Consider the following 12,513-nt stretch of genomic DNA (forward strand, 5'->3'; position numbering starts at 1 on the left):
GATTCAGGATGAGACTTAAACTGATTGAAAATAAAGTGAGCTTTAAAAAATAGAGGTACAACACTAATAGGCGAGTTTCCAACCAACGATTTATTACCCGACAGAGGCCTTAACGCTGGTCGTTTTAATCCCAAAAGAATGATGATATAATTGGGTTTTCCATACCAACTCACTCAGGCTGTTCTGTCCTAAACTTTTGTTTCAATGCCCTGTGAAATAAATTAACTGGATGAATGAGAATATCCACAAGCACAATGGTGTCATTGTTATAGCTACCTGTTACCCTGGTGACCAGAAATTAGCTCACCCCATACGCAAAAGTGGTACAGTCCAGTCCGCTTAATTTGTCCGAAAAGTATTATTTATTCTTTATAAATGTGTTTTGTTAGCTATGACAGCGATGTATAGTGACAGCCAAACTTTATGAGTGAATTGTGACAATATCATTATTATTTCAGTAATCTTACTTTTTGTGACACTTCTGTTTGGTGGTATGCTCTAAATATATATATTTATTTATTTATTTATTTATTTATTTTAATTTTTTGAAATTGTCACGGAAGACGTTCTCTTGTTGGGACTTGGGGGCGGGAGGTGATATTTGTTCTTCTACTCCAGACCAGGAGGTGACGCAGTTTTGAGCCGTTAACATTAGATCTCTAAACAGAGGAAAGGGGATGAGAAAGGCCGGAGCGGGAAGGGCCAAGGGTAACGCACATTGATTGGTTATTTTAAGCAGGGAACTTTGCCGGCGTGGTAAGCGATCTGCCTCACATTGGCGTTCTTGTTTCGCTCAACACAAGCTTTGGCCTTCCCGCTTCTGCGCAGCCCGACCCGGCCAAAGCCACACGGCCTGCCCCCCGTGTGTCATTTCTCCTTGTGATCACCATGTCCGAATTGGGCTCTTTGCCGACTAACGGCGTCGGCGCCGGAGCGAAGAAAGATGCTTTTGCGGACGCTATGGAAAGAGCAAGACAGGTAAATCGTAGTAATGGCACACTGAAGATTGCAGCTGTCGAGCCATTTAGCTTCGGCAGTTGCAGCTAGCTCGATTATCGTTAGCTTCAGTTGACTAGCTAGCTTGTAGCGGTATGCTACCGGCAAGTGAATCTCGCTGTACGGCATCAATTGTATTGTGACCTGAGCTGAGCTGAGCCGAGATTGCTATTTGGACTGTTGTCTTTTGAGTTGGTCCGTTGTGAACTACAGAATCCCAACATTGCTGCTTTTATCATTTCATGTTTCATCCTGACCACGTAGAATTTCCGGTTAATGTAGTCATTTTGGCTAAGAATGTGTATATTATTCCGTTAAAACCACTAAATGAAATGACTTGAAGCTAACCGTCACGATCGTGTGATTGCTATTTGCGAATGGATTGTGATAATTAACTATACATTTACACAGGTGAATTCAAAATAACCCCTGGCTACAACGTCTACTGTATTGTAATTGATTTTTTTAATTTTAATTTTGGTCAGATTTGCAGTCTCAAAACCTAGAGGGTTTTCTTGATTTTTCCAGAGAAGTTAAGGACCAACTGAATTTATCAAAAGGGGAAAAAAAGTACCGGTAAATCGAAGGCAATTATGTTGCACATTTTTGTCTGCAATAAATTAGGTTAGGTCAAATAATAATTCCGGTAATTTCTAACATACAGAAATGGATACCATTTGGAGTTATTCCAAATGCAACCACAGTGCAGGTGTTCTAATGTACCTAATATTTCCCAAATGAGGCAGTGAATATTCACATTGTAGGTCATTGCATGTATTCTTAGGGCATTCAATCAGTTGTAACTGGACCGTTCAGGTTGTCTTAGAAGACACTAGAGTTTATCCATCTATCCATTTTCTGTCCCGTTTATCCTCATTAGGGTCATTCATACATGAGTCTATCCCAGCTGACCTTGCAGGGTTTTTCCTGGCTCAAAATGAGGCAGAAGTGGTATCATCCTGACTATGATGGGTGACTACCAACACCATGTATCGGTGCCAATACCAGTCTTATTTTAAGGTATCGGTACTCGCAGTGGTGACCTATACCATTATTGGCCGCCCTCCTGCAGTCATTTTATGATCAGGGACTAGAAATGAGAAATTGTATGAATACAAAGTTTCCATTAATTTTTGCCATTTTTAACTACAATCATTAAAAATTAATCCACTGGTACATATTAAATTGTAAATATAGTTCAGCGTTGTTGTAAAACACTAGTATTTATTGTATATACTGTCTTTTTATGACTTTGGCGATGGCTGGAGCGCGCCACCTCTCTCACAACCAAGAAATGGGCATGTGCAACGGTTGTTCCATGATCTGTTTCTTGTTCGGTACATTAAAGTTTAGAAAAAAATAAGAAAATAAAAATCTTCTTCGGTTGTTGCTTCAGGTCTTTCTGGTGAACTGCTGTTGATATAGTGCCTCTATAATGGTGCAACACTGCAACTGCAGTTAAAATGCATTGCTGCCGATCTCAATCAACACAGCTGGAGCGCTCTGTTGAGCGATATCAGTGGCTCAGGCTGGAGGTGGCAAGCAAATTAGGTGGAGGTGGCCGCCTCTGAATTTTGTACACAGGAAAAACCCTGCCATCTATCCATTTTCTGTCCCGCTTATCCTCATTAGGGTCATGGGTATACATGAGTCTATCACAGCTGACCTCGGGTGAGAGGCAAGGTACACCCTAGACTGGATGCAAGCCAGACAAACAAGCATTCACACATTCACATCTAAGGGTAATTTAGAGTCTTACAATTACCCAAACATGCATCTGTTTGGAATGTGGAAGGAAATTGGAGTGCCCAGGTAAAACTCATGCATGCATTGGGAGGTCATGCACTTTCGCAGGACGAACTGATGACCTCGAAACTGTTAGGCTGCCGCTGTTGCTAACCATTCAGCAACCAAGCCACCCTTCCGGAACTTTATTCTGTGACATATTGCTTTGCAAGAGATATTCTGTTTACTGCCTTTGAGCATGAACTGATAAAGCCTGCTCGAATGAGAAGACATCTTCTTAGACAACCTGAACAGTCTCGTTCAGATTGATGCAATGCCCATAGAATTCCCCAAATGACCTGACTCAGCAATACAATTTAATGAAATAAAATCCAGCCTGCTCTAAAGCTTTATTTTTCCATAAAAAATGCTCTATTTATTGCCTAAGAACCAAATGTCCTAAGTTAGTATGCATTCTTGTACTCATCTTAATGCAGATTGTTTGTTTTTATAGTCTACAAAATATATCAAACCTTCTTCAAGCGAGTCTTTCTGTCCATTTTCCTAGATTGCTGCTAAAATCAGTGGTGAGACCGGTCACATGGCGAGCAACAATGGAGGAGCTGAGGGTTTTCCATTCGCCGCACAGAAACGATCCCTCGAAGAAGCAGGTTGACAATCAGCTCAAATTACCTTTTTTGCCTGAAACTGCTATAATTGTCATAGGCTTACCATTTCCTTTTATTTAGATGAACCAGATGCCAAGAAGGTAGCATCACAGAATGAAAGAGATTCTTCGTTGTGTACGTTGACTATGCACATTAATTCATCACAACTGCTGGATCCTCTCACTTTCCAGCCACTCAAATATTTCTCCTTCTCTTTCAGCCATCGGAGCTCAACTGGCTGCCCTGGCTCAACAGAGGTATGAGTTTGTTTGTCGTCAATTCTTTTGCAGCTCCGTGACGTAATGTGTTATGGACCTTATATAATTTCCTGTTTTACTGCTTTCAGTGTCAGGCCCTCCACAATGACAATAACAGAGGAGTGCAGGGTGCCTGATGGCATGGTTGGTCTCAGTAAGTGCTTTCATACCTATCAAGTCCTATAAAAGAAGTTACAGCTGTGCTGCCCTACAAATGTTAAAACCAAAATCGTAATTGTCTACTCTACTTTAGTCATCGGCAGAGGCGGTGAACACATAAACAAAATTCAACGGGACTCTGGCTGCAAGGTCCAGATTGCACACGGTGAGCGTCACAATTACCAATTGACAACTTTGTGGTCTTCTCTGCTATTTGTGTTTATTTTTTCCCCCAAACGTTACTATATTATTTCAGACAGTGCTGGTCTTTCGGAAAGAACCGTTTCTTTAACAGGGGCACCTGATGCCATACAGTAAGTTCAGCTTCATATTTTAACTCCCCCTCCTTCCCCATATGTCAAGCCATTCTATTCAAATCTTACTGTTTAAATTACAAGCCGTTTCCATTCATGCTGTTGAATCAGATTAGTGGTCAGCTCTGGTGAAAGAAGTAGAGAGAAGGGTGATTACATGATTCAAAACCTCCATTAGGCTTTACACGATCAGGATTTTAAAAAAATCGAGAGCCAGAACAGTAGAGCTCAGACTCACACCCAAAATCCCCACTCCTTAATCGTGTACAATACTGTTAATAGTTGCGAATGAGTTCTGATTGGATTTGAAACTTCTGCTTCTAACTATGGAAAAGTTTTTTTTTTTTTTAGTTTAAAATTGCTTACCATGACTAGAATCCCCAGTGCATTGTGGCCAAAGGTAAAATCCTGGTTGTTTTTTTAACACCTTTTGTAAATAGTAAGTCCTTGTTGTGGTGGATTCCACATGCTAAAGATGATGGTGGTAGGTGATGCACCAAAAGTACTTGCCAACTTCCAAAATAATGTCAAAGTAATGACAGGAAAAAAAAGTAGTAGTAATAGTAGTCATTGCAACTAATGTGTGTATGTCGCCTGCCTGCCGCCCATCATGGCAACAAACCTCAGCTAGCTTGCGAGTTGCTAGTTTAGATTCTTCCTGTTACTCCATTATTCAATGAAAGAGTCTTTGGGGATAGTTTCTAAAATGATTCAATAGTGACAGCCCTACATATATCAAATCCTAAACTCATAAATACTCTGTAAAAAGTGCAATTAAAAGACTCGGCACGCAAGGACAATTAGTTGGTTTGCCTGTGTGTAGTGCTTTTAGGTGACCAGGCACTGGCTTGGTATACGTATTAGAGCAATTTAAATTCATTTTGTGAAAACGGGGCATTTTGTCTGTGCATGAAGCCTTTCCAAAAGTACCTACCTTTTTTACCAGGTCATAAATGTTCCCTTTATTTGTTTCAGGAGAGCAAAGGCGCTCATAGATGAAATTGTATCAAGGGGACATGATTCGCCCAACGGGCAGACGCGTTCCATGCAGGAGATGGTCATCCCTGCGGGCAAGGCTGGCCTTATTATAGGCAAAGGGGGAGAGACCATTAAGCAGCTACAGGTTTGTAAAACCAAAAGCACTTATCTCATTTGAAGAAGTGTGGGGATTGTGAAAATTCATGATTATGAACATGAAATGAAGCGTCCCACGTGCAACATTATATTATGTTATCATTGTTTGGTCAATTTTGTATTTTTTTCCACAAATGGCAAATATTGCTCAGTCTCCACGTGAGTCTCTTATTAGCAAAGTCGCAAGTAGCCGCTTTTTAAAAAAAAAATTTTTAGCATGTACTCATCACTTCAAACTTAAAAAAACACATTATTCATAACAAATAATCAAGAAAAAAGTATTGATTACTATTCTACCTCCCAACTCTGCTGCGCAAATGTTCCATTTCCACTATTTGAGTTTTTAGGACAAATGACGCCGTTTGAAACGTCACGGTAATGCGTGGACTTGGAGAACCCCTTAGGCCTGTACGAGCTTATTGGTGGATACTTTTAACTGACTCTTGTCGGCCTGTTTGAGAAGGGGTCGTAGCACACAAAACCAATTTTTTGTTGTGGCGACATGAGTAATAATAGTTAGATTTTATTCTTATTTGAAGGCTTTTTTAAACCGGATTTTCCATTCATAGTGATAGACAAAAATGTTCTGCAAAAAGGCCTATTTTTTCTTTTGTAGGGCTAAACGATTATTTATTTATAAAAAAAAAAAAAAATGTGATTCCAAAAGGCGCAATCACATGATTTGCCAAAGTTTTTTTTATTTTGTTTTTTGCAGAGCTCCTAACACATATTCTGTTATATCTACTCTCTCACACATTAAACATGGTCTCCCTCCTCTCCCGCCAAGGTTAGAAATCTGAAGGGGCATGCTACTTGTGAAAGGTCATACAGTCGGCTCCGAGCTGCTGCTCGCAAAATGGGAATATGTGGCATTGACGCGCTGCACCGATGCACATTTCTGGGCACAAGCTACGAGCTGCGCTTGTATCTCGACAAATGCTTTGAAGCCCTTTCGTGTTGTTGCTATACCAGTCTCTTGCCTTGGTGCCAATTTGTGAACTTTGCAAGTGGACTTTGAGATGTGTGATTGTTATTCCGCTTGAAGTATTCATGAGATGGGCTGAAATGAAAAAGATGAGGGGTCCAAAGCAGAAAACCAAAGTGCCCCCTAAAAAATAAAATACCTTCTTCTTCTTCTTCTTCTTTTTTTTTTAATCCTCTCCTGTATCAAATTAGTCATGTGAGCACACTGATTCCATTTGTAATGATGTATGCTAACATAAGTGTCACCCAATCAACAGCAGTGTTACCTCAGGGGACCAACTGGTAATCTGATTGCACCAAGTTGAATTACAACAGTAGGACTTCAGGCTTGTTAAAAATATGCAGCTATCTGAAGCTAGCATAAAAGATCAAGTTGATACTTGATTATTTAGCGCAAGAACTTTTCAGTTTTTTGTTGATTTGCAAATTGTGTAATATTAGGGTATTTCTAATTCTGAAGTTGCACTCAAGTATTCAACTAAGCATCCCTAACATTATTTTAACATTTTGAAGGAACGAGCTGGAGTTAAAATGATCCTTATTCAAGATGGAACCCAGCCGCCAAATGTAGATAAACCACTGCGCATCATCGGAGACCCATTCAAAGTGCAGGTACTTGAAAGTCCCTTGAGATCATAGAAACATGCTTTCAGTTTCTTGAGTTTTTGCATTCCATTCATTTGGTTGTCTGTTGTTTTTCAGCAAGCTAAGGAGATGGTTAATGAAATTCTCCGAGATCGGCATCACACAGAATTTGGTGAAGTGACTGAATATGGCTCAAGAATGGGGGGTGGCGGTGGCGGTGGCGGTGGCGGCGTTGACGTAAGTGTGGTTTGGCTGGAAAATTGGATAAAGTGCTTGGAAGTGAACTAAGTCTCTCGCAACATATAGCACCTGTTCCTCACCGCACTCGTATGTAGTCTTTCTCTGGCTGCTATGTGTTTATTTTACTGTGACAAAGTAAAATAGTTTTGAGTAGGTATATACAGTACATGTTTCAATTATTCATAGCTGCATAGCAGCTAAAGCACGAAAGACTCAAATTGATCTTGAAATGTGCTTGAATACAACAATGCAAGTTATTTCAGAGACGTTTGTGGGATTTTACAGATAGCTGTTCCTCGCCATGCAGTGGGGGTCGTAATTGGAAGAAGTGGGGAGATGATCAAGAAGATCCAGAGTGATGCTGGAGTGAAGATACAATTTAAACCAGGTGAGTGCTTTTGCAAATGTGTGTTTTCCTTGTCCTTTTTTTCTTTACTGTTTGAGGATAAGCAGTTCAGATGATGGATCGATGTTTAAATACACATCCAGCACTTTAAAAATTTCATACACTGACCTTTCAGATGATGGCACCGGTCCTGAAAAAATAGCTCACATTACGGGTCCTCCTGACCAGTGTCAACATGCCGCCTCAATCATCACAGACCTGCTACAGAGTATCCGTACCAGAGATGACGGCGGTGAGGGGGTAAGTATTGCACTAGGCTGAAATAACCCCTTTTTTAAGGATATATTGATTACTTGATATTGAAATCACGACAATAATAAAAACAATTATACATTGATTTCAAAACTTCCAAAACTTATTTTACACATTCAAATGTTGAATAAGCATCTCCCTTATCTCTTAATCATATTTTGTTTTTCTGTTTGTATTTTCACAAGTCGTAGAATTTATTGCATGGGCAAACCCGGGACATCTGATATCATATTTTGTACCATATCATGTGGAAATGTGTGTTGGTATGACAAAAGACCCTTAAATGCTTGAAATCTCAACTTAAAAAAAAAAAAATAACATGAAAATAAATACTGGCTGTTCCTGCTGTTCCCGCCTTGGCCTTCAGGGGCAGTGTGGTGCAGTGCATGCCTGGAGTACACAATGTTGCGATTGAGCTTTATTAATACAACTCGTTTTTCACAGATTACGAAGAATATATGCCTTTGACTATAGTTACATTACCTGTCTGTTTATGTGTTTGTGTGAGAATATTTATTATTGAATGAATATCTCTGCCGGAAGTTGATGCTAATTTACCATTAGCATGTCATTGGGGTTTTACATTGCCTTTAACATTAGCGATGTTTTAAAACCTAAGCACGTCTTTGTATTTAAATATATTATATGTGTAATTCAAATGCCCCACGTTCTAGAGAATTGAAAGATGCACTGCACCCGGAACATATTCAGTGTTTCACTTTTTCCACATTTTGACATGCTACACCCCCCCCCCCAAGTTCTACACAGAACACCCCATAATAATGTGGGGAAAGTTATTTTTTCAAATGTATTAAACACATTTTAACAGTTTAGCAAACTTTCCTATAAGTACTTAATAAATTGCCTGCTAAATTGCAATTTACACTTAGCTGCTTTGTGCTGTGACTCTACAGCCAGTCCTTTGTCAGGTGTACTTTACAAATTGAGCAGTTTTTCTTGTGTTTCACACTATCTTAAGTACTAGACAATGACATTTTGACTTGAGAGTTTTTGTTCCACAGGGTCCCCCTGGTGCTGGGATGCCACCTGGAGGACGGGGACGTGGTAGAGGCCAGGGGAACTGGGGTCCTCCCGGGGGAGAGATGACATTCTCTGTTCCTGCTCACAAATGTGGACTTGTGATTGGCAGAGGTGGGGAAAATGTCAAAGCCATTAACCAACAAACTGGTGCGTTTGTAGAGATGTTGCGTGAACCGCTACCGGATGGGGATCCAAATTACAAAATGTTCACAATCAGAGGTTCTCCGCAACAGATAGACTATGCAAAGCAACTCATAGAAGAAAAGATTGAGGTACGTTAAAGTGTTCCTTGGTATTCCAACCGATGGATGGCCTCACATTGAAGGGTGTACTGATAAAGGAAACTTCTTGTTTATCCAGGCCCCGTTATGTCCTGTGGGTGGTGGTCCCGGTCCAGGAGGCCCTGGGGGTTCCATGAACCCCTATAACCCCAACCCTTACAATGCTGGACCTCCTGGCGGTGCACCACAGTATGTAAACTCTTGAATGTGTGAATTGTTTTCACTTTTAGCCCTGGACTTGACTATCTGGTGAGCTAAAAAACATTTATCGGCCCTGTCATTTCAGTGGTGGTGCACCAGGTGGTCCGCAGTACTGTGCTCAGAGTTGGGGGAACAACTACCAGCAGTGGCAGGCTCCAGGGCCACAAGACCCCAGTGAGTACTCAACATCAATGGTTGTGTGTCCAAGACCCTAAATAGTTGATCTTCACAGACAGGCTGAACATCAAATATTTTATTGATCATCAGATTTAGATAGAAGTTTTAGTTTGAAAATCTGGTGCATCTGCCTGTCCTCTGTCAATTCGCTTGTGATCTCTCTTGGGAAGAATTAAGATCACAAAATAGCAAAACTGAATAAACAAAAGTGTTTGCAGCTTCTTCTTTTTTTTTGAAAAGGGCTTAAGGGGCAAATACGTAATGACACAGAAGAAGAGCCTACCGTTCTGTATTAGAAGAGGCAATTTCAGCTGTCTTAAACCGGGTTAACACGGCAGGAGAATTAGCCCTGAATCTCCCCTCCCGACAAACGTATTGACACGCAGATATCCAAAAGATAAATTTAACAGACAATCCTGCCGTGTGTGGTGTGTTCAGACTGATCTCGGCCGCTCGGAAGGTCATTTGGGCCGCTCCGATCTCAAATTGGGGATATTCAACATGTTGGATTATCTTGGCCCGACTTCTCACCGTGTGTGGTTTCCCCCGAGGAGAAACGAGCACGCAGCCAATTGATGGGTGACGTGCAGCCAATCAGAAAGCGTGGCGGCGAGGAAGACGGTGGGGAATCCAAAATCAAAACCGTCATGCCGCAACCAAAAGTCAGTACTTGCGCTGTTTACACTCCTTTAAAGAACGCCTTTTCTTTTATGTCGCTTTTTTCTGCTGAAAACAAACCAGGAAGTATCGCGGCTGGTCGTCCTCCATGCTTGTCTCGTTTAATCTCGAGAGGTTTTGCGAGATTTCCCGTCTGATCAGGAATCCTTCATGAATGAAATTGGTTTGTGTGATGTTGATTGTTCCGTGTGGCTGCACACCACACACGGTACGTTCAAAACGGTTACTCCCGTGATTTTTTTTTTCTCGTCACGTGTGTTGGTCTTTCACAGTTTGGTAGTCGGACGATGATTTAATTTAGTTGGCCGTGTGAACCAGGCTTTGCTTAAAATATGCACACACAACGCCACTATACTATTGCGTGTGATGATGGGGGGATTTCCAAAGAAAATGTCAATGGCCATCAACAAATGCGAGTCTGCCGAGATCATACTTTTTCCCTAACAAACTAAAAGAGCAAAGGGCTCCTGCTAATTACAATTACTGCTAAATTCAGCGTAATGCTGAGTTATATTTTAATTTAAAAAAACAATGTTTCCATTCCCGTTCATCAAAATATTTCTTTGTGTGAAACTGGTCTGTTGCCCCAAAAAAAAAACACACACACACAAAAAAACAACCTCTTTACAATGTACAGAACTGACACATCCAATCCCTACCATCAGATAAGGCAGCAGCAGACCCCAATGCAGCATGGGCAGCTTACTATGCACAGTACTATGGTCAGCAGCCAGGTGGCAGCATGCCAGCACAGAGCCCAGTAGATCCTGGAGCAGCGGGGGACCAGAACCAAGCAGCACAAACTGCTGGGGGTCAGCCAGACTACACGAAGGCTTGGGAAGAATACTACAAGAAGATGGGCATGGGTAAGTCTGCAGGAACCTTTATTACATAGTTAACTAGCATTTGGATGACAATGGTATTTAGCCAAATTAAGTATTGTAATCATGTGCATTTGTGCTCTAAATTTTTCAGTCCAGCCTGCAGGAGGGCCAGTGGCTGCTCCGGGAACTGCGGCGGCACCAGCTGCAGGGGCAGCACCTGGAGGGCAGCCGGATTACAGTGCGGCATGGGCAGAGTATTACAGACAGCAAGCCGCCTACTATGGGCAGGGAGGACAGGCTCCTGGGCAAGCAGCTGCGCCACAGCAAGGACAGCAGGTACCCTCTGCCACTCTTTAGAATGCGCCACCGGTGGGAGAAAATTGAAAGAATTGTAATTCCTTAAAATAGTGCTTGTTGGAGCACTCCAGTACTGCCATCTCACATGAAATCTATTACTTTTCTTTCCAGGCGCAGTAATGAAGTTTTGTGTGGATGGATGGTTTTGTTGGCGGTTGGGACTTCTGCTGTTTTGGGCTTCAACAATTCAAGATCATGATTGCACCGTCTCCTCTTATTTCAAAATGTTCTTTTTAAACTTGATAGTTGACTGACTTGTTTTTTTTCCCCAAAAATGGAATAAGGGAAAAAGTTTTGCTCATGCATTGAAACAACGCACTAATTAACTACCTTGATAAGATTTTTTTTGCTCTTTACTTCATCCACACCTTGTAATAAGTCTGTGTTTTCAGAACTGTGTACTATAAATTAAGAGTATCTTTACTCTGGAAGCTCAACAGTAATCACATTCAGGTTAATGAGTTTCACGTGACAGTATGCTTTATTTTGAATTGATTAAAAAAAAATCTCTTTTGGTACTTTTTAAACGTCATTTAAAACGTATCTGTGTTAAAATTGCAGTTGTAATCTACCCTGCAATTCCTGTTTTGTTTTTTTTAATTTCATTCACTGTATTTTTCTTTTTCTCAGAAGGGGATTGTGCGTGTCTGTATGCTATTCAACAGGAGAGTGTGTGCAGGTTTGCTGTAAACTGGCACTTGCTCATGTTGGCTGATTGTGTGTGCATGTGTGGGTGTCTACCCTTTGATTACTTCTACAACTTAATTGATGGATGATTTTTTTTTTTTTGTTCTAGTAGGCTCTGTCATTGTATTTTGTTATTTTTTTACAGCTTGTTTTTAAATACTTAAAAATAAAACATTCAGATCGATAACATCTCCACAACTCTTGGGACGAGGACAGTACAATGTGTGTATTTGTATTCAGATTTTTTTTCACAAGTATTAAGGTGTACCAAGTTCCCACATACAGTAAAACATACAACACTAGATAAGTGTCAGCAAATGTTTACTCACTTATGCTACTCACTTATGCTTCTAGCTACTCTGCAAACACAGTAAAGCGCAGCCTTTAGTTAGTGGACGTCAATGTGCTTTTGGCGGTATGCCAAACAACTTTGAAACTGTTTAAAAAGGTAACATACTGTACATATAGTTTCAGCTGCAATAAGCTAACAGCAAAACAAAACAACATGCTTCATTGTTCTTAACTTCTGTAAAATGAGTCTCACGAC

General features: G+C 40.8%; 1 protein-coding gene across 2 annotated transcripts; it reads left to right on the forward strand.

Moving 5' to 3' along the window:
• The first annotated feature begins 646 nt into the window (after positions 1–646).
• On the forward strand, positions 647–12,164 carry khsrp (KH-type splicing regulatory protein). Of its 2 annotated transcripts, XM_077571402.1 has the most exons (18): positions 648–978; positions 3,290–3,392; positions 3,471–3,524; positions 3,610–3,646; positions 3,736–3,800; positions 3,900–3,971; positions 4,062–4,119; positions 5,095–5,242; positions 6,751–6,849; positions 6,940–7,059; positions 7,348–7,450; positions 7,584–7,708; positions 8,743–9,033; positions 9,122–9,231; positions 9,329–9,417; positions 10,764–10,964; positions 11,074–11,258; positions 11,391–12,164. In XM_077571402.1, exons 1-18 carry the CDS (start codon positions 889–891, stop codon positions 11,397–11,399), a joined length of 1,959 nt encoding a protein of 652 aa, XP_077427528.1. In that variant the 5' UTR covers positions 648–888; the 3' UTR covers positions 11,400–12,164. The 2 variants fall into 2 exon arrangements, with proteins under 2 accessions (XP_077427529.1, XP_077427528.1); XM_077571403.1 differs by lacking the exon at positions 3,471–3,524 and having other exon boundaries at positions 647–978.
• The last annotated feature ends 349 nt before the right edge of the window (positions 12,165–12,513 follow it).

This window comes from Vanacampus margaritifer, chromosome 7, assembly GCF_051991255.1.
Source record: "Vanacampus margaritifer isolate UIUO_Vmar chromosome 7, RoL_Vmar_1.0, whole genome shotgun sequence".
In the NCBI taxonomy this organism is placed as follows: domain Eukaryota; kingdom Metazoa; phylum Chordata; class Actinopteri; order Syngnathiformes; family Syngnathidae; genus Vanacampus; species Vanacampus margaritifer.

Bases quoted from the DNA above. Each gene is read 5' to 3' on its own strand.
- khsrp (XM_077571402.1), top strand. From the start codon at position 889: ATGTCCGAATTGGGCTCTTTGCCGACTAACGGCGTCGGCGCCGGAGCG. The intron at 3,525-3,609 runs GTACGTTGACTA...CTTCTCTTTCAG, and splicing joins TGAAAGAGATTCTTCGTTGT to CCATCGGAGCTCAACTGGCT. The intron at 3,647-3,735 runs GTATGAGTTTGT...TACTGCTTTCAG, and splicing joins GCTGCCCTGGCTCAACAGAG to TGTCAGGCCCTCCACAATGA.